The 19,422-nt window shown below is 36.3% G+C and overlaps 5 protein-coding genes across 5 annotated transcripts; all 5 read left to right on the top strand.

Moving 5' to 3' along the window:
- Positions 1-204: 204 nt before the first annotated feature.
- LOC106353759 (protein NRT1/ PTR FAMILY 5.11) lies at positions 205-3,169 on the top strand. The gene is made up of 4 exons (XM_013793552.3): positions 205-650; positions 736-953; positions 1,038-1,552; positions 2,243-3,169. The coding sequence occupies exons 1-4, from the start codon at positions 557-559 to the stop codon at positions 3,003-3,005; spliced, it is 1,590 nt and encodes a 529-aa protein (XP_013649006.2). The 5' UTR covers positions 205-556; the 3' UTR covers positions 3,006-3,169.
- A 1,291-nt stretch (positions 3,170-4,460) lies between these two features.
- On the top strand, positions 4,461-7,854 carry LOC106353760 (protein NRT1/ PTR FAMILY 5.11-like). Its single transcript, XM_013793553.3, has 4 exons — positions 4,461-5,827; positions 5,907-6,124; positions 6,210-6,703; positions 7,043-7,854. Exons 1-4 carry the CDS (start codon positions 5,737-5,739, stop codon positions 7,806-7,808), a joined length of 1,569 nt encoding a protein of 522 aa, XP_013649007.2. The 5' UTR covers positions 4,461-5,736; the 3' UTR covers positions 7,809-7,854.
- A 1,532-nt stretch (positions 7,855-9,386) lies between these two features.
- Positions 9,387-12,133, top strand: LOC106353761 (protein NRT1/ PTR FAMILY 5.12-like). The gene is made up of 4 exons (XM_048735834.1): positions 9,387-9,587; positions 9,661-9,878; positions 10,461-10,981; positions 11,123-12,133. The coding sequence occupies exons 1-4, from the start codon at positions 9,452-9,454 to the stop codon at positions 11,901-11,903; spliced, it is 1,656 nt and encodes a 551-aa protein (XP_048591791.1). The 5' UTR covers positions 9,387-9,451; the 3' UTR covers positions 11,904-12,133.
- Positions 12,134-12,461: 328 nt separating this feature from the next.
- LOC106353762 (protein NRT1/ PTR FAMILY 5.11-like) lies at positions 12,462-14,887 on the top strand. Its single transcript, XM_013793555.3, has 4 exons — positions 12,462-12,863; positions 12,959-13,176; positions 13,467-13,963; positions 14,062-14,887. Exons 1-4 carry the CDS (start codon positions 12,737-12,739, stop codon positions 14,825-14,827), a joined length of 1,608 nt encoding a protein of 535 aa, XP_013649009.2. The 5' UTR covers positions 12,462-12,736; the 3' UTR covers positions 14,828-14,887.
- An 885-nt stretch (positions 14,888-15,772) lies between these two features.
- LOC106357047 (patellin-1-like) lies at positions 15,773-18,550 on the top strand. The gene is made up of 4 exons (XM_048735833.1): positions 15,773-17,089; positions 17,560-17,687; positions 17,780-17,915; positions 18,007-18,550. Exons 1-4 carry the CDS (start codon positions 15,872-15,874, stop codon positions 18,262-18,264), a joined length of 1,740 nt encoding a protein of 579 aa, XP_048591790.1. The 5' UTR covers positions 15,773-15,871; the 3' UTR covers positions 18,265-18,550.
- Positions 18,551-19,422: the final 872 nt, after the last annotated feature.

Raw genomic sequence — 19,422 nt, 5'->3', positions numbered from 1 at the left:
AATGCGAATTTTATTTTGTTAGATATTTTCTAAATAAACAGATTTTATATATTTTGATTTTTTTTTTCTTTTAGTATAATATGATTTTCGTAGTATTTTATTAGATATCAATAACCATAGTAAACACTGTTAATATATGCTCCAATTTATTAAGTTTATATCTTATGGGACATTAAAACTTTTCATTTTCCAAATATCAATCTATTAAATATTACATGATATTCATACACACAATTGAGTGAAATAGAAGACGCTATATACTAAAAAAAGGAAGAAGAAAGCAATCTAAGGCACGCATAGGCCAACTCGTGAACGCACGCATACCCCACTTATTGTTTTTAAAATCTACAATTTTGGCTAAATCGAACATTCCAACAACACACCGATAAGAAAAATAATAGAATAAATAAATATCCAACACGAGTTAGGTACTTTTTAATCTTTTTTTTGCTTTGTCGACCTGACAGTGACAGCTGAGGCTAATTGACTGTTTTATATAGCAACAACAATACAAGATCTTTGTCTGTATTTCTAAATACTAAACATATCAAACACAATGGCTATCTCCACCGACGCTGCCGCGGCTGAGCTCGGAAACACAGCCGTCAGATCCTCCTCCGGTGGATGGAAGTCGGCGAGGCTCATCATTTGTAAGCAAATGCAATCAAGTTCCTCATTAATTGCCTTGAAACTTTGGCTAACTCGTTTTTGTTGTTGTTGTTGAGCTTTGTGTAGTTGTGGAAATGGCCGAGCGTTTTGCCTATTTCGGGGTATCGTCAAACCTGATAACGTACTTGACAGGACCATTGGGTCAGCCAACAGCTGCAGCTGCAGCGAATGTGAACGTTTGGATTGGCACAATGGCGTTTCTTCCACTTCTCTGGGCGTTTGTAGCTGACGGGTGTCTTGGTCGTTTCCGTACTATCATCATATCGTCTTCTCTCTACATCTTGGTATGTAACATTTTCATCATTTTATACATTATTTTATCACTACAAGATTCGTTATTGATGATTTGATGAAAAAAAAACAAACAGGGACTCGGGTCGCTGTCGTTTTCAGCCATGATTCCTTCTCACTCCGAAGATTCGGACCAGCTCAAAGTGACTCTGTTCTTCTGTTCTCTGTTTCTTATCGCAATAGGACAAAGCGGTTACAAACCGTGTGCTAAGGTTTTTGGAGCTGATCAGTTCGATAGTAATGATCTAAAAGAGAGAAAGGCCAAGAGTTCTTACTTCAACTGGTTGATGTTTGGAAGCTGTATCAGCATAACAACCACTCGCTTGGTCTCTACCTACATTCAAGAGAACGTAAGCTGGTCCTTAGGGTTTGGTATTCAATGTGTTTCCATGTTGCTTGCTCTGCTTCTCTTCCTCCTTGGAACTACCTCTTACCGCTTTACTGTTGAAAGAGAAGGAAAGAAAAACCCTTTTGCTAGAATTGGTCGTGTTTTTATGGAGGCAATTAAGAACAGAAGAGAACACAATTCAGATATAGCTAATTCAAACGAGACCCTCCTTCTCCTGGCAAAACAGAGCTCTGAGAAATTCAGGTAACAAAGGTTCTATTTTAAAATCATACCATCTTAGTTCTTGTTGATATGCCTTGAATCTATTGTGACCTGATAGAGCCCAGTGGCGGAGCTAGCATCACATTTTAGATGGGTCATTTACTAAACTAATTATGTAAAATTGTTAAGAAGATATTAAAGTGGGTCAAAAGAAAGAATTAGTTTGAGTTATGGGGGTCAAACTAAAGGTTTTTAACCACATATTCTGAAAACTACCTAAAATATATATGTGAAATTCATGTTTTATAAAAATCACAGGGGTCAGCTGACCCCCCTCCCACCCACATAGCTCTGCCACTGATAGAACCAACGAGTCATAAGGTCTATTGGGAGGGCGTCACCATGGTTGGGTGACGCCCCATTCTAAATAGTATAAAATCATTCCTATATGATCATAATATTCTATTTAGTTACTTTTATTATGTCTAAGCCCTGGAATCTATCATTAATAGAATTTTAGAATGGAAAACACTCTTATTTTTCTAACCTTAATTGTACACTGAAATCACCTCAAATAATAAGATTTTTGCATGTACATAACTGAATTAGTGAACCACATTAAATCTCTTTATTGTTTCGCGTTTTAATCATTTTCCGCATTTTTCGTCATAACAGTTCTTGTTACAAATTCTCATAACAATAGTTTTGTCAATTCCTCTATGATTTTTACAGATTCCTCGACAGAGCAGCCATTTCATGTGAATTGGCTGAAATTGAAGAAGCGAAATCAGTACTTAGACTTGTTCCCATATGGATTACTTGCCTAGTCTACGCCATTGTGTATGCACAGTCTCCTACTTTTTTCACGAAGCAAGGATCCAAAATGGACAGGTCAATCTCACCAGGACTCTTAGTCCCCGCAGCTGCACTCCAGTGTTTCATAAACATATCAGTTATAGTCTTCATCCCAGTCTACGACTGTCTATTTGTCCCAATCACAAGATCATTCACGCATATCCCATCAGGAATCACAATGCTTCAAAGGATTGGCACAGGAATTTTCCTCTCCGTTATTGCTATGGTTGTAGCCGCCTTGGTTGAGACCAAAAGGCTACAAACTGCTAGGGATGACCTCACCATAGCAATGAGTGTGTGGTGGTTGGTTCCGCAGTACGTTCTCTATGGAGTCGCGGACGGGTTCACAATGGCGGGTTTACAAGAGTTCTTCTATGATCAAGTCCCTACTGAGCTTAGGAGCGTTGGCATGGCTATGAACCTAAGCATATACGGGGCTGGAAACTTCCTAAGTAGCTTCATGATTTCTGTCATCGATAGAGCCACGAGCCAGTCTGGTCAAACGAGCTGGTTCGATAATGACCTGAACAAAGCTCATCTAGATTACTTCTACTGGCTACTGGCTTCTCTCAGCTTCATTGGTTTAGCTTTCTACATGTGGTTCGCCAAGTCGTATGTCTACAACAGATCAAACACCTAGTCAGCTGAGTTGAGCTTTTTACATTTCCGAAATGGACTTCAGAATCTACGAAATAGAGATTTACATTCTAGCAGTTTTGGATTGGAAAAATATTACGAATAGTAACTAAGACAAATTTTGAGTTTATTTCACATTATAACAAGTTAACAGTTATTCTTCGGAAATCGATTAAACATTTCAATTTAAAAAAAAAAAAATTTAACAAGAATTTTGGTCATTTACAAATTAGATGTTGGAAAAATATGAAAGAACTACAAAAATCTTAGCAATTTGCTCAATACCAGAGCATGACAAATTTAAATATGATCCACTTCAAACCGGCAAATGAGACAAAACATTTTATTAATATTTTATTATTATTAATTATATGGTAATGCTCTATGTTAGTCTGTTTTGCCTTATAAAAGCATATCAAAATGAAAAAAAAGTTAGCTACAAAATGACTGTATAACATGTTCACAAGATCAGCTCAAAACACGTACTACTAACTTCCTATATTTTGTGTTCAAAAAAAAAAACTTCGCCTATATTTAGATATCTATATATACATGTATATCACATGTGACATGTATGTGTCATGATAGTATTTCATAAATCTTTTGAAATCATAATGTCTAACAAATATATGTTTGCATATTCTTTTTTGTAATGTTTTCATATTTTACACACAAATAAGTTAATAATTAAATTTAAATTGTTGCTTGACTATTTTAATATTTTGTATCGGATACGAATACTAGTCAAAACATTAAGATCAAAACTATATGATTGAAGACATCTAATCCATCATTGCGATTGTGCATATGTTCTTGTGACACATAATCTTTATATATTTTACTAATGATATATTTCTAATGTGGAAATTCTATCCCATCTTTTAATTAATTAGTCAGAGAATCTTGAACCTGATCTCACTTGATCATTTATATAAAATATATCTATATATATATCAATTCAACACTCTGAAACCACGAGGATGCACATGAACTTACAAATGAATTCGAATAACACTGATTCCCAAGCAACTTTCAAGTATTTAAAATCAATAACAAATCACATAGTATCTAATAAGACTATCTGTGGGCCCTTTCCACATACACAAACAACAGAAGAATCATATAGTATCTTCAACTCGGAATCAGTAAAGTAAAAGCCAAATGCGATCACATGCGATGGTTCCATTAACTACCAAGACAAGCCAGCCATCACATTCTCCTCCGGATGGTGGATACAGGCGACGCTAATCATAAGTAAGCCCAACCAAGTTTCTCACTCTCATCCCAATGTCGACCTTCAAATTATAAAGATCATAAGCCGAAAAAGGTTGGGCCTGACAGGTAATGGGTTTTTAGAAAGTAAGAACTGAACAACAAATCTGTAGTGCTTTGATGATGATAGTCAATCCAGATTAGCTTAAACCAAGGCTGGTTATGTCAATTTTGAGCTGTCAAAATTGAAGAGGGTGGTTTATCTGGTTCAGCAAGGCGGTTAGCCCAAGGTTTACGGTGGTTTAAAATCGACTTAATGTGCCTAATAAACTCTATGATATATATAGAGCATATGTGGTGTTATCTCCTCTCTCTCTCTCTCTCTCTCTCTCTCTCTCTCTCTCTCTCTCTCTCTCTCTCTCTCTCTCTCTCTCTCTTGTGAGCTAAGTTCTACTGTGAGAAAAGAGGGATTATTCGATTTGATTCACTTGAGGAGAGCAAGATCATAGTGAATTGGCTAAGAAAGATCAACTTGACAAGTAGGGTTGTTACTCATATCGAGGGTCCAAACTCGTTAATTGTCTTGTGTCATTCTTTTGTGTTTACGTTTTTTGAAGTATTGCGTTGAGTGAGAGATTGAGAGTGATCGAGGTTTCGAGCTTGTGACCTAACAAAATGAATAAAGAAAGGACTTGATTTCATGGGATGAAAGTTTGTAATCAAGAATTTTAACTGTAGATTAAAATAAAGGCCGATAAATAAAAATATTAATGTTGGTGTGGCAAGACCAAGCGTGGTTTTACTTGGATTCAGGGCCGGTCTTACCAAATAACACACCTGACAAAATCATTGGAAAATTTAAGATCAACAATTTTCTACTTCAAGTAAGATATATTCCTAACATGTCTAATATCCATAGTCGAGAAGTGTTGAAAGACTAAATTACAATTATCTTGGTAATTGTGGGGAGAGAACTAATTAAACTATTATTTTGGTATTCTATATTATTATTTATTTTTTAAATATTAGTAATACACATTCACAAATAATGGAATGTACATAATTGGCTTATCTTTTGTGTTCTTCTGTGGTGGTCACATCAACTTTCTTTTTATGTCAAAATAGTTACATCTGCCTCTTCTTTTTCTCTTTTTCTTTCTCTTTCATAGTCACGTTCGTTGACTATTTCTACTTGGAACACCGGCTGCTCATATATAAAATAGAAACCATTTAACGCGGGCTTCTTATTAATTATTTTCGACTAATTGAACATGTTCTAATGATTGACGAAAGACAAGAACGTGTTCCAACGAGGCAACGACTTCGAACAAAAAGATAAAAGAAAGCACCATCCGCTGCACGAGAAAACTATTTAAATGTTATCTTATGCACCAATACAACCTGCCGACTACCTTCATTTAATACCATCTCACATGCATTACAAAACCATTACAAGAAGCAATTTCTATGTCTTTATAAATTTCCAAACATAAAAAAAACAACCAAACAAACAAACAAACACAATGTCTAACACCGGCGTCGCCACGGAGGAGCTGGGAAAGACAGCCGTAAGATCCTCCTCTGGTGGATGGAGATCTGCTAGGCTCATCATCTGTAAGTAAAAGTCTTAATGATAGTCTTGTTGATTCTCTTGCATGCAGTTCTGATTCGTGTTCATTAATGATTCTTGTAGGTGTAGAAATGGCTGAGCGATTCGCATACTATGGTATATCGACTAACCTGATAACGTACTTGACGGGACCATTAGGAGAGTCAACAGCTTCAGCTGCGGCTAATGTCAACGCTTGGAGTGGAACGGTCTCGTTTCTGCCGCTTATCTGGGCCTTTATAGCTGACGCGTTTCTCGGTCGTTTCCGTACTATCATCATCTCATCTTCTCTATATGTCATGGTATATAACAATTTAATCTCCTCTTAAAATGTTTTTATTACCAAAGTTCCTTAGATAACTGATGTGATGAAACAAAACAACACAGGGACTTGGGTTGCTGACGTTTTCAACCATGATTCATTCCCAAGAGCTCCAAGTGACTCTCTTCTTCTGCTCTCTCTACCTTGTAGCCATAGGACAAGGCGGTTACAAACCGTGTATTAAGGTATTTGGAGCTGATCAATTCGATGGTAACGATATAAAAGAGGCGAAAGCCAAGAGTTCTTTCTTCGACTGGTTAATGTTTGGAAACTGTATTACCATACTGACATCTCAGTTGGTCTCTAGTTACATCCAAGAGAACCTAAGCTGGTCACTAGGGTTTGGTATTCCAAGTGTTTCCATGCTACTTGCTCTGTTTTTGTTCCTCCTTGGGACTACCTCTTACCGTGTTATTACTGAAAGAGGAGGGAAGAAAAACCCTTTTGCTAGAATCAGTCGTGTTTTCGTGGAGGCATTGAAGAACAGAAAGCAAACTGATGTAGATAACCTGAAAGAGAACCTCCTTCTCCTACCTCACCAAGATTCCAAGGAATATAGGTAACATAGTTAACATAGATGTTTTTCTTGTTTAGAATCTTGGATGATCCAAGTTGGATCCCACGTTTCTATTTTTTTTATTTTACATTAAATAACATTTTATTAATCAAATTTGATTTAAAGTGACATAGAAAACTTAATCGGAATAGAATAACTAATAAAAAGTAATTATCAATTCAAAAATCTAGCACTCTTAGCCCCACGTTTGTGTTTACACTCTCTTGGTTCAGCCGGTATATATAAGAGGGATAATGATTAAATCAAACCCGCTTAAGATGAAAGTTCTTTTTGTTTGTGGTAAAAATGAAAGTTTGACAGTTTCTCTTGGAAACGATGCAGATTCCTTGACAGAGCAGCGGTTTCATGTGATTTAGACGAGATTGAAGAAGCAAAAGCGATGCTTAGGCTTGTTCCCATATGGATGACTTGCTTAGTCTTTGCCATTGTATATGCTCAATCCTACACTTTTTTCACAAAGCAAGGAGCCACAATGAACAGGTCAATCTCACCAGGACTCTTAGTCCCTGCAGCTTCACTCCATGGTGTCACAAGCCTAACAATTATCGTGTTCATCCCACTCTACGACCACCTACGCGTCCCCATGGGTAAATTATTCACTCATAACTCATCAGGAATCACAATGCTTCAAAGGATAGGCACAGGAATTTTTCTGTCCATTCTTGCTATGGTAGTAGCCGCCTTGGTCGAGATCAAAAGGCTCCAAGCCGCTAAAGATGATGTCACCGTACCAATTAGCGTGTGGTGGTTGATTCCACAGTACGTATTCATTGGACTCTCGGACGTGTTCACAAGGATTGGTTTACAAGAGCTTTTCTATGACCAAGTCCCTTGTGAGCTTAGGAGCCTTGGTATGGCCTTGAACCTAAGCATTTACGGTGTCGGCAACTTTCTAAGCAGCTTTATGATATCAGTCATTGATAAGGTCACAAGCCATTCTGGTCAAACGAGCTGGTTCGATAATGACTTGAACGAGGGTCATCTAGATTACTTTTACTGGCTTCTCGCTTGTCTCAGCTCCATTGCTTTAGCCTTTTACTTGTGGTTCGCCAAGTCGTATGTGTACAACAGACTAAACACCTTCTAAAGCATTGTCCTCTGATCTGCCTAATGTATCGAGCATTCTTCATTTACTGAAATGTACCTTAGAACCAACTAAATCATGATTACACACTAGAATGTTATGAATTAAATATTATGAGGAATTTTGTAAACGTACACTAAATTATTCTTGATTTTTTTTTTAAATACCATTTTATTATTTTAGAGACCTATTCTGTTTTTTGAAACACAGCTTACTTTCATTCAAACTCAGTTGTTTTGGTTACAATAACAAGAGGGAATGTACCATCCTCTTTGATTAAAAAGATAAACTACAATGCCAAAAGCAGATAAAATAGATAGTTCTTCATGAGAAGATGACAGCGAATTCAAGACCAAGCTTAAATGCGTCGATAAGGCTTTCACAACAAAGTTGGATAGCTGAGAGATAGTCACATGAAAAGGTGACGTTAACACCCAATCCGCACCTCGGAGTATCGTCGAAACGAAGTCCGCTGCATCTTCAGGTCCCGAACGGACCGCTCCACAAGATAGCAAGACGGTTATAGATATGGATGGACACTTCCATTTAATGTTTGGAAGGGAAACACTCTTTAACAAAGAGGTATTGGATAGCACGGTTCGCTTCTTCACGAGGACTGATGCTAGTGGTGGTGAAGGCGATCCCGGTGAGCCCACCGGTAAATGATTAGAGAGGAAACTCTTCGCACAAGAGAAATAGGGCGTTGTATGTAAATCTGCTTCGGTAAAAACTCCGTTGAACCCATCGGAAGTCTTCAGGCAATTAATCAACGAGATTAAAAACCCCCACAAGACTGTGGGCTGTGAAAGCAATGGACTGGACCATTTATAATTAAAAGCAATTGGGCTAACCAAGCCCAAATTCAATATCTGAAGGCCCAGCTTAAGAAAAGTAGAATCGTGACCTTGTTGGAAAAGTGAGGCGGAGGAAGCGCGGTGATTGGCGGTGACGGTGGTAAGGGAGATGAGGGACGGCAAGCCCATGACTCTAAACTGGAACAGTTTCGGATCTAGAAACCGCGTTTTATGTGGAATCCCACTAACACCGGTCAAGACATCAGAAGTTGTTGTCTGAGACCTATTCTGTTCACTTGATAAATTTAGTAAAATATCCTCAGTGAGACTTAATAACAACTAAAAATACGCAATATGTATCATTTTTAATGAGATGATTATTTTTGAAGAGATAACAAGAATTTTTATTTTATACAAAACTTACTTCTAATCAGCAATGATGAATAATATTTGTTTGTTAAGTTATTGATCCTAATTCTAACAATCTATTTTTTTTTTTTGTAACACGATTCTAACAATCTATTTATGGAACATTTTTCATACATGTGTCTTTTTATCTGAACCAACAAATTCCTGAATTAGCGGTTGGTAAAAGAATTTAAATAATGCTTTTATGGCAATAGCTTGTTCTATAAAAAATTATCTAAAAGTAATGATTTGAAAAAAGAAACGTATCAAATACGATAGCATGAGGACAAAAGAAAGAAATCGAAAATGATTGAATCCAACGAATTATTTATAAGTTACAGTCACATGATAGTGACAATGCTCACTCGTTCCAACAACTTCAATCAACCAGCCCAGATCTCAGTCACTGTGATTGATTCTAGAACAAAACTGTAAGAAAAAGCAATGTCTATCTCTGAGGCTGCTGACGAGGCCGGAACTACACTTTTAAACGGTATAGTTGATAGCTCTGTCGATTTCCGAGGCAAGCCATCCGTCAGATTCACCTCAGGTGGATGGAGATCCTCTGGCTACATCATAGGTAAGCACTTAACTTGTTGTCCACGCTTCCTAAATTTCCCACCATATTCTCATAAAAGGGAATATTCCGGCAGGTGCTGAAGTAGCTGAGAAGTTCGCCTACTTGGGGATAGCGTCGAACCTGATAACCTACTTCACAGGACCGTTAGAGATGTCAACTGCATCTGCAGCATCAAACGTGAACCTCTGGCTCGGAACGGCAGCGTTTTTGCCTCTAATATGGGGTTCTATCGCCGACTCGTTCCTTGGCCGTTACCGTACCATTCTCTTAACCTCTTCTCTATATATCTTGGTAAGTAACTAGTAACTCCTTCAAATTAGTATTTTTTCTTAAAATTTTAAAATGCTATTATACGTGGCATGATCCTCAAATTATAAATGTTTTTTAATTAAAATTAACCTAAAAATATTTATGACCGCATCCAACCCATAACACTATTTAAGTGTCAAAACCACACTATTTTAGTGTAATTTCAGCACTAAAAAAGTTATTCTCCAACCATAACACCAAACTTAACACTAAAAAGTAAAAACTATTTTATAATATTATATGTATTTATTTGTCATTTATTTAATTGTTTATTTTATTTATAGATTAAGTGAATAGTGTTTTAGTGGGATGAATAGTATTTTACTGAGTGAATAGTATTTTAGTGTAGTGAATAGTGTTACCCCAAATTTGATGTTAAATTATAGTGTTGCATTAAAATAGTGTGATTTTTAGTATTAGATTGAAGAAAGTTTTTGTGTCAAAATCACAATAAAATAGTATTTTGGAGTTAGGGGTTAGAGATGGCATTATATCTCAAAACAGATTTTTTGTAAGCTTTTCTATTGTGAACTAGTTTTAATATTTTTGATTTTATGCGGTCAGGGACTTGGGTTGCTTACGTTTTCAGCGACGATTCCTTCTCTCCGTAAAGATCAAGAAACACTCGTCTCGTGCGTTTCTAACCTCAAAGTAACGATCTTTTTCTCTGCTCTCTATCTAATAGCTATAGGCGAAGGAGGGTTCAAAGTATGTATTAGGGCTTTTGGAGCAGATCAGTTTGATGAACAAGATCCTAAAGAATCCAAAGCCAAGAGTGTTTACTTTAACTGGTCCTATTTCGCGAGATCAGCTGGCATATTGACAACTCGTTTGATCTCTAACTATGTTCAAGAGAATCTGAGTTGGGCTTTAGGGTTTGGGATTCCATGTCTTTCCATGATGCTTTCTCTGTTCTTGTTTTTACTTGGAACACACACTTACCGCTTCAGCACCGGAGAAGGCAGAAAGCATACTAACCCTTTCGTTAGAATTGGTCGTGTTTTCGTTGCTGCAGCTAAAAACCGACAACAAACTTCTTCAGAAACATACCTTCTAGTCCCTACAGAAAGTTCAAAGACATTCAGGTGATGCTGTGTGTTTACATGTGTTGTTAGCTTATGTCTATTTTTGTTTCAATATAATCACATTTTCTAGTTTTTGTCAATAGTTTTTATCCAAAAGTTGAAAGAAGATTTCAATAAGAAGTTTTGTTTTGGAAACTGTAGATTCCTGGACAGAGCGGCGATTTCTTGTGATTCACGTGAAGTTGAGGAAGCAAAAGCTGTGTTGAGTCTTGTTCCAATTTGGATGTGTTGCCTAGTGTTTGGCATTGTGTATGCTCAATCTCCTACTTTCTTCACAAAGCAAGGATCAACAATGGATAGATCAATCTCATCAACACTATTAGTCCCAGCAGCAACACTCCAATGTTTCATAAACCTATCAATCCTCGCCTTCATCCCAATATACGACCGTTTATTTGTCCCAATGGCAAGATCAATAACTCATAGACCAGCAGGAATCACAACGCTTCAGAGAATTTCCACCGGCATTTTCCTCTCGATTCCTTCATTGGTAATAGCTGCTTTGGTGGAGATGAAGAGGCTCAAGACGGCCCGAGATCACGGGCTAGTTGATTCGCCTGAAGCCACGGTTCCAATGAGTGTTTGTTGGTTGATTCCACAATATGTTCTCTATGGAGTCTCTGACGTTTTCACTATGGTTGGTTTACAAGAGTTCTTCTACGGACAAGTACCCGTCGAGCTTAGGAGCTTGGGACTATCTTTGTACCTTAGTGTAGTTGGCATAGGCAACTTCTTGAGTAGCTTTATGGTCGCTGTCATCGAGAAAGCCACAAGTCAGTCCGGTCAAGTGAGTTGGTTTGCTAACAACCTGAACCAAGCACATCTTGATTACTTCTATTGGCTACTTGCTTGTCTAAGCTCTGTGGCCTTCGTTTCCTTTGTCTATTTTGCCAAGTCGTATGTATACAAGAACCCAAAGTAAACTCTTTATCTATCTTGAGGAATAATATTGATTGATATGAAGAAAAAAGATCAATGAAAGTAGTTAGAGGTATAGCATCAGATTTTCATATGCTATTAGACATTATTAATCTTTGTAAGCCATTATTTTTTGCTTAAATATTTGGGCAATTCTCTCAAATAGCATTTTTTACTTTTTGTCACAAAAATAGAATTCAAGAAGAAAAATGATCAAAATAACCTCTTTTATTTTAAATTTTTTAATTTTTATTTTTTTATTTTTAAAATTTTGAAACCATATCTTCAAAACTCCACATTTAACTCTAAATCCTAAGTTTAGATTAGTTAACTTTAGGGTATAAATGTATTTTTACCATTTAATAAAATTTTCTTTTGATCATTTTTTTTCTTGAGAGTTATTTTGTGAAAATAAACTAAAAAAAAATATCTTAAGGAATTTCTCATAAATGTTTTAATGGTTAAATTCAGACACATAATATACTACATACCTTTACAGAAAAATTGTTTTCTCATTTAATTTATTTTATTTTGAATCTGTAACTAACATACTTCATTTGTTGTAAAATCAACTTCAACTCTTTACTATTTTTAGAGAGAAAAATAAAGGAAAGTTACTTTTTCATAAAGAAATACACTAGAATAGACATCATTTATCTTATTAATTTTTCTATTTTATAAAAATATAGAGAAATATATTAGAAATGGTTTAACTAATTAAATCGATTAAAAAATGACCAGAGTGTACTCTTACATGTCCCAGCGACCGTAGTAAATATATTTAAATACAACTTGTCACCTTGCCATATACAAAGGTCAAGACCAATACCAAAAACGATGATTATTTTAAATGAGCCAATGGCAAACGTCTGCGATGAGCTCGAAGACTCTCTTCATCCAGGCACCACCGAAGGTTCCATGAGATCCTCATCTGGAGGATGGAAATCGGCAAGGCTTATCATCGGTTAGTAAACCCCATATCGATCGATCTTAACGATATTAGCTTTGTTATCTCTTATTATAGATTCACAGAATCCGCTGTGTTTTCTTTGCTTGTAGGTGTAGAAATGGCCGAACATTTCGCCTTTTACGGGATTTCCTCGAACCTAATAACGTACCTGACGGGACCATTGGGAGAGTCAACGGCTGCAGCTGCTGCGAATGTCAACGCATGGAGTGGAACGGTGTCGTTTCTGCCTCTCCTCTGGGGCTTTATCGCTGACTCGTTTCTCGGTCGTTTCCGTACTATCCTAGTTGCATCTTCTCTGTATATCTTGGTATGCAACAAATTCTTCTTAAATATCTCTCTACTTTCACTTGAAAAAAATCTAGTAGATTATATTTAGTTTTTCCAATAAAAAGAAATATAATATAATATATATAATGGTGAAATACTTTGTAAAAATTATAGATTCCAGTTTTATATGCATATGTTTTTTTTTTCTTACAGAAATTTGAATTATTTGTACCATAGCTATGTTGGACTACTTTTCTTGCACATGTTAAAAGACTGTCATAATGTTGCGAATTTATTTCTAATAAGAAGAAGATCTGGTGAAACAAATAGGGACATGGGCAACTGTCGTTTTCAACCATGATTTCTTCTCACCACAAAGATCCAAGTCAACTCCAAGTGACCCTCTTCTTCTGTTCTTTGTATCTTATAGCCATAGGCCATGGCGGTTACAAACCATGTATTAGGGTATTTGGAGCTGATCAACTTGATGGGGATGCCTTAAGCTCTTACTTTAACTGGTTAATGTTTGGAAGTTGTATTAGCGTGTTGACCACTCGTTTGATCTCTATATTTATTCAAGAGAACCTAAGTTGGTCCTTGGGATTTGGTATTCCAAGTGTTTCCATGCTACTTTCTCTGCTTATATTCCTTCTTGGAACTAAGAACTATCGTTTCAGCACTGCAAGAGGAGAAAAGAAAAACCCTTTTGCTAGAATCAGTCATGTTTTTATGGAGGCTGTAAGGAACAGAGGACAACCAGGTTTAGATATATATAACCCCAACCAGACCCTCCTTATGGTACCTGTTCATGACTCAAAGCAGCTCAGGTAACATTATACAGAGATATGTTACTTTTCTTTAGAATGTTTTCAGGGCATAACTGTGCTTATACCAATTTGGTTCCTCTATGTATGTATTATGGAAGGTTCCTTGACAAGGCGGCGATCTCATGTGATTTGGCTGAAATTGAAGAAGCAAAAGCAGTGCTTAAGCTTGCTCCCATATGGATGAGTTGCTTGGTCTATGCCATTGTATGTGCTCAATCCCACACTTTCTTCACAAAGCAGGGAGCCACAATGGACAGGTCAATCTCACCAGGACTCTTAGTCCCTGCAGCTACACTTCAATGTTTCATAAACTTAACAATGATCATTTTCATCCCAATCTATGACCGTCTACTTGTCCCTATCGCAAGATCCTTCACTCAGTGCCCATCAGGAATCACAATGCTTCAGAGGATTGGATCAGGCATGGTTCTCTCCATTCTTGCTATGGTAGTAGCCGCCTTGGTCGAGACCAAAAGGCTCCAAACCGCACGGGATGATGCCACAACACTGATGTGCGTGTGGTGGTTGGTTCCACAGTACGTATTCATTGGAGTCGCGGACATGCTGACAATGGTGGGTTTGCAAGAACTCTTCTATGACCAAGTCCCTTGTGAGCTTAGGAGCATTGGTATGGCTTTGAATCTAAGCATTTATGGGGTCGGCAACTTTCTAAGCAGCTTCATGATATCCTTCATTGATAAGGTGACGAGGCAGTCTGGTCAAACGAGCTGGTTCGATAACGACCTGAACAAGGCTCATTTGGATTACTTCTACTGGCTTCTGGCTTGTCTCAGCTCCATTGGTTTAGCCTCCTACTTGTGGTTCGCCAAGTCGTATGTTTACAATAGACCAAACAAATTCTAAAAATAATCTTGTGACATTGTGGTTGTCTTTTTAACTTAATTTGATTTCTTGCATTTCTGATATGCGGCTTCATACCAAACAACTCGGCGTATATATACAAGAAATATTAGTACCTTTTTAATACGTAGTTAATTATATTTTTTGGTCATTGCTGCTAATTTCTCTTAAGATTATTTGCCTCCATCAAAAAGTATATAATAAATTTTAAATATGCGTACTGAATATTGTGATTAATCATATGTTAAAATATAAATAAAAAGCAAGTGGCTTAATTAGAAAAGAAGAGGGAGGAAAAACAGCTTCATATACAATGCAAAATGTACATGACTACCATGCCCCCTTCTCTTTCTCTTTCTCAAATGATTCCACTTTTTTCCTCACCTCAAACATTAGTAAAGCTTCATGTAGGGTAAATCTTGAAGACTAGGGGAGAAAAGCGAGGTAGAATATCTTCAAAAATCAAGGAGATCATCAAAATATGTTTCAGATTTTATTAAGGGCAAATCTCCAAAATAGCACATTTCTAAGTTTATATCACAAAAATAGCACTCAAAAACTAAAATGACCAAAATAGCATTTTATCTTTTGAAAAATTTAATTTTTTTTATTTTTCAAAATTTAAAATCTTATCCCCAAAACCTCACTTCTCAACTCTAAACCCTAAAACCTAAACTCTAAACCCTAAACCCTAAATTCTAAACCCTAACCCCACCCTTTGAGTACTATTTTTGTGATTTTTGGCATTGAGTGCTAGTTTGGGAACAAAAAGTTGATTTAATGCTATTTTGGTCTTTTTCTCTTTTATTAACATATACGATATTTTTAAAAAAGCATCGCTTATACGAGGAATATATATATTTATAAATACATTAAATAATATAATTTTTAATTAGGGAAAGAGTAGGAAAAACTAAAACTAAAAAAAAAAGTGATTTGGTTAATGATTTAAAAATAGGAAGTGTGCTAATAGCCTAATACTAATTCGTGAAGCAAAAGACGGCCGTTGGAGGAAAAAGAAACAGGACCCACTTAGAAAGCGTTCGAATGAGCTGTCGGAAAAACAGCCCCGACCAGTCTGTGTGTGTTCCCTTTTGCCTTCCGTTTTATAAAACCCCTCTCGTCCTCTCTCTTCTCTCATTCACTTTCCAAAATTCTCTCTTCCCTCCATTTCCTTTCTTGAATTTCAAAATGGCTCAAGAAGAGGCACACAAAACAGCTGATGTCGTTGTCACAGCAGCGGAGAAACCAATGACAGATAAGGAGGTGACTGTACCTCCCCCGGTGGCGGAGAAGGACGTGACTCCTACGGTTGCCTCGGGGGAGAAGGCCGAGTCCGAGAAGGAAGAAGAAGAGACAGTTGTAGCTGAGAAGGTGATTGTTCCATCCCCTGAGGAACTTGAGAAGAAGGCACTTGCGGAGTTTAAAGAGCTCGTGAGGGAGGCTTTGAACAAACGGGAATTCACTTCTCCGGCACCGGTGAAGGAAGAGAAACCAGAGGAGAAGAAGCCGGCCGAGGAAACCAAAGGAGAAGACAAAACAGAGGAAAAGAAGGAAGAAGAGAAACCGGAAGCCATTAAGTTGGAGGAGAAAACTGATGCGGTGGCTCCCGCAGAGACCAAATCAGAGGAGAAAGAAGCAGTGTCAGCCACCGAGAAAGACTCTAGTGTTGAAGAAGATGGAACCAAGACCGTGGAAGCAATCGAAGAGTCGATAGTCTCCGTCACTCCTCCAGAGAACACCGTAGTCTCCGAGGCAGAGCCTATGGAGCCGGAAGAAGTCTCCATCTACGGAGTTCCTCTCCTCCAAGACGAGAGATCCGATGTGATCCTCCTAAAGTTCCTCCGAGCAAGAGACTTCAAGGTCAAAGACGCATTGACGATGCTGAAAAACACCGTCCAATGGCGTAAGGAAAACAAAATCGACGAGCTCGTAGAAGAAGCGAGCGAGTTCGAGAAGATGGTTTTCGCTCACGGTGTCGACAAGGAAGGTCATGTAGTGATCTACAGCTCCTACGGTGAGTTCCAGAACAAGGAGCTTTTCTCCGACAAGGAGAAGCTTAACAAATTCCTCAACTGGAGGATTCAGCTACAGGAGAAGTGTGTGAGAGCTCTTGATTTCAGCAGCCCTGATGCTAAATCTTCGTTTGTGTTCGTCAGCGACTTCAGGAACGCTCCTGGACTCGGCAAGAGAGCGTTGTGGCAATTCATCAGGCGCGCCGTCAAGCAATTCGAGGACAATTATCCTGAATTCGCCTCTAGAGAGGTACGTAATAGTGTTACACATACACAACAATAACACTAGTACAAAGTACAAACCAGCTTCAGTCAATGAAGAACTTATTCTCCAAAACATAATTACAATTAAAGATATTATAAGAGAAAAATACCAAAATAGCACTAAATCAAGTTTTTGTTCCCAAACTAGCACTCAAGACCAAAAGTCACAAAAATAGCACTCAAGGGATGGGGTTTAAGGTTTAGAATTTAGGGTTTAGGGTTTAGAGTTTAGGTTTTAGGGTTTAGAGTTGAGAAGTGAGGTTTTGGGGATAAGATTTCAAATTTGAAAAATAAAAAAATTTAAATTTTTCAAAAGATAAAATGTTATTTTGGTCATTTTAGTTTTTGAGTGCTATTTTTGTGATATAAACTTAGAAATGTGCTATTTTGGAGATTTGCCCATATTATAATCCATATAGTTAACGAAAATAATATATATTTCCTTTTTTTTTGCAGCTGTTCATCAATGTTCCATGGTGGTACATTCCTTACTACAAAACATTCGGATCGATCATCACATCACCAAGGACTAGGAGCAAGATGGTTCTTGCTGGTCCATCTAAATCTACCGATGCAATTTTCAAGTATTTAACCAGTAATTAATTATGATTTTACTAATTCCTAATTCAAATATTTTTTTTTGTCACTAAGCTCTTATGTTTGTGGTTGGAAACAGATACATTTCTCCTGAACAAGTCCCGGTTAAATACGGTGGACTTAGCAAAGATATTCCTATAGCCACTGAAGATACTGTAACTGAAGCTATAGTTAAACCAGCTGCCAAATACACCATAGATTTGCCTGCCTCTGATGTATATACATTCAGAATCCGACTACTAAAATTTCATATTGTGAATTATTGCTAATTACAAAGATTAATGTGCATTGTGGTGCTTGTGGCAGGCTTGCATGCTTTCATGGGAACTAAGGGTATTGGGTGCAGATGTTAGCTATGGAGCTCAGTTTGAGCCGACCACAGAGGGAAATTATGCTGTGATTGTCTCTAAGAACCGGAGGATTGAGTCAACCGATGAACCCGTTATAACTGAATCTTTTAAGGTGGGTGAACCGGGAAAGATTGTGATCACAATCGATAACCAGACTTCCAAGAAGAAGAAAGTGCTCTACAGGTTCAAAACTCTACCAATATCTGATCTTTGAAATGAAACTTGAAACTATATGTCAGGTCACATCCAGATAAAAAAAAATTGAAACTACATGTCAATTACCACAACCCAGTTGGAAGGACGAAGAAGAAGGATTATTTTCTTATTTATTATGTGATTTGAAATGTAAAATGTTATTTTTGTACTTGTGTTTTGCTGGAATGGTTTGCTCTGTTTTGAGCATTGGGATGTTTTGTGTATGAATAATATGTGATTAAAATTCAAAAGCAAGAACAATACTTTGTTTCTTTATTTACCTTAATGTATTAATTATTTATATATGTCTTTCTCTGTCTTGTAAAGCATTGGGAAAATTCTCCTACCAAATCCCCCAATAGTTGAAAGTTAAATGCATAAATTTAGATTGTAATGTATTATCCATCAAGATAATTATAATGTTCAATGAATATATTAGATGTTTTGACCGCACGTGAGGGCATAATAATCTTAAAAATATTTATGAGTAGATATATTATCAATTCAAATACCATTAGAATAAGTTATTGTTCATGTCATACGTTTAAAATGTTTAATAATAAATTGAATAACAAATGATTTTTATATATAATTTTTTCATCATAATATAAATACTTTAATAATTAAACTAAACTTAAAAATACTCATGTGTTCGAAATATTTAGTAATAAATTAAATATCAAATTATTTAAATATGACAAAGTTATTTAGTATAATAAAATTATCGTTTATTGCATAATTTAAAAAAACTCATCTATACATACAATTATAAACAAAAAAAATTTTAAAAAATATACAAGGATCTATCTAGCTTCTAAAAATTTATGATGTATATAATTTTTAGATAACACAATATAAACTAGTGTTATATAACATAGTTATCAAATTAAGTAAATTCGTTTTTAATTTATGATTAATTATATATTAACAAATTTAATTATTAATTAAGATTAATAAAGATTTTATAACCCAATATAAATTATTTTTAGTCAATGATAATCATCAAATTAATGAATTTATTTTTAATTGATGATTAAATATATATTAAAAATCTAATTATTCATTAAAGGTATTAATGACGTTAACCGCTTTAACTTTTAACGTGATGGTTCAAAAGCGAAAATTTATTTCCAAATTAATAATACAAATATGAGGGTAAATCTCATATATAGCAATT

This window comes from Brassica napus, chromosome A7 (genome assembly GCF_020379485.1).
Source record: "Brassica napus cultivar Da-Ae chromosome A7, Da-Ae, whole genome shotgun sequence".
In the NCBI taxonomy this organism is placed as follows: Eukaryota; Viridiplantae; Streptophyta; class Magnoliopsida; order Brassicales; family Brassicaceae; genus Brassica; species Brassica napus.
This window is presented reverse-complemented; position numbering and strand designations above follow the sequence as displayed.

Excerpts from the sequence above, each read along its gene's own strand:
- LOC106353759 (XM_013793552.3), top strand. The coding sequence starts at position 557 with ATGGCTATCTCCACCGACGCTGCCGCGGCTGAGCTCGGAAACACAGCC. Across the intron at positions 954-1,037 it reads CGTCTTCTCTCTACATCTTG|GGACTCGGGTCGCTGTCGTT; the intron begins GTATGTAACATT and ends AAAAACAAACAG. Across the intron at positions 1,553-2,242 it reads CAGAGCTCTGAGAAATTCAG|ATTCCTCGACAGAGCAGCCA; the intron begins GTAACAAAGGTT and ends TGATTTTTACAG.
- LOC106353760 (XM_013793553.3), top strand. The coding sequence starts at position 5,737 with ATGTCTAACACCGGCGTCGCCACGGAGGAGCTGGGAAAGACAGCCGTA. Across the intron at positions 5,828-5,906 it reads ATCTGCTAGGCTCATCATCT|GTGTAGAAATGGCTGAGCGA; the intron begins GTAAGTAAAAGT and ends TGATTCTTGTAG. Across the intron at positions 6,704-7,042 it reads CAAGATTCCAAGGAATATAG|ATTCCTTGACAGAGCAGCGG; the intron begins GTAACATAGTTA and ends GAAACGATGCAG.
- LOC106353761 (XM_048735834.1), top strand. The coding sequence starts at position 9,452 with ATGTCTATCTCTGAGGCTGCTGACGAGGCCGGAACTACACTTTTAAAC. Across the intron at positions 9,588-9,660 it reads ATCCTCTGGCTACATCATAG|GTGCTGAAGTAGCTGAGAAG; the intron begins GTAAGCACTTAA and ends ATATTCCGGCAG. Across the intron at positions 10,982-11,122 it reads GAAAGTTCAAAGACATTCAG|ATTCCTGGACAGAGCGGCGA; the intron begins GTGATGCTGTGT and ends TGGAAACTGTAG.
- LOC106353762 (XM_013793555.3), top strand. The coding sequence starts at position 12,737 with ATGATTATTTTAAATGAGCCAATGGCAAACGTCTGCGATGAGCTCGAA. Across the intron at positions 13,177-13,466 it reads CATCTTCTCTGTATATCTTG|GGACATGGGCAACTGTCGTT; the intron begins GTATGCAACAAA and ends TGAAACAAATAG. Across the intron at positions 13,964-14,061 it reads CATGACTCAAAGCAGCTCAG|GTTCCTTGACAAGGCGGCGA; the intron begins GTAACATTATAC and ends GTATTATGGAAG.
- LOC106357047 (XM_048735833.1), top strand. The coding sequence starts at position 15,872 with ATGAGCTGTCGGAAAAACAGCCCCGACCAGTCTGTGTGTGTTCCCTTT. Across the intron at positions 17,688-17,779 it reads TCTACCGATGCAATTTTCAA|ATACATTTCTCCTGAACAAG; the intron begins GTATTTAACCAG and ends GGTTGGAAACAG. Across the intron at positions 17,916-18,006 it reads TAGATTTGCCTGCCTCTGAT|GCTTGCATGCTTTCATGGGA; the intron begins GTATATACATTC and ends TGCTTGTGGCAG.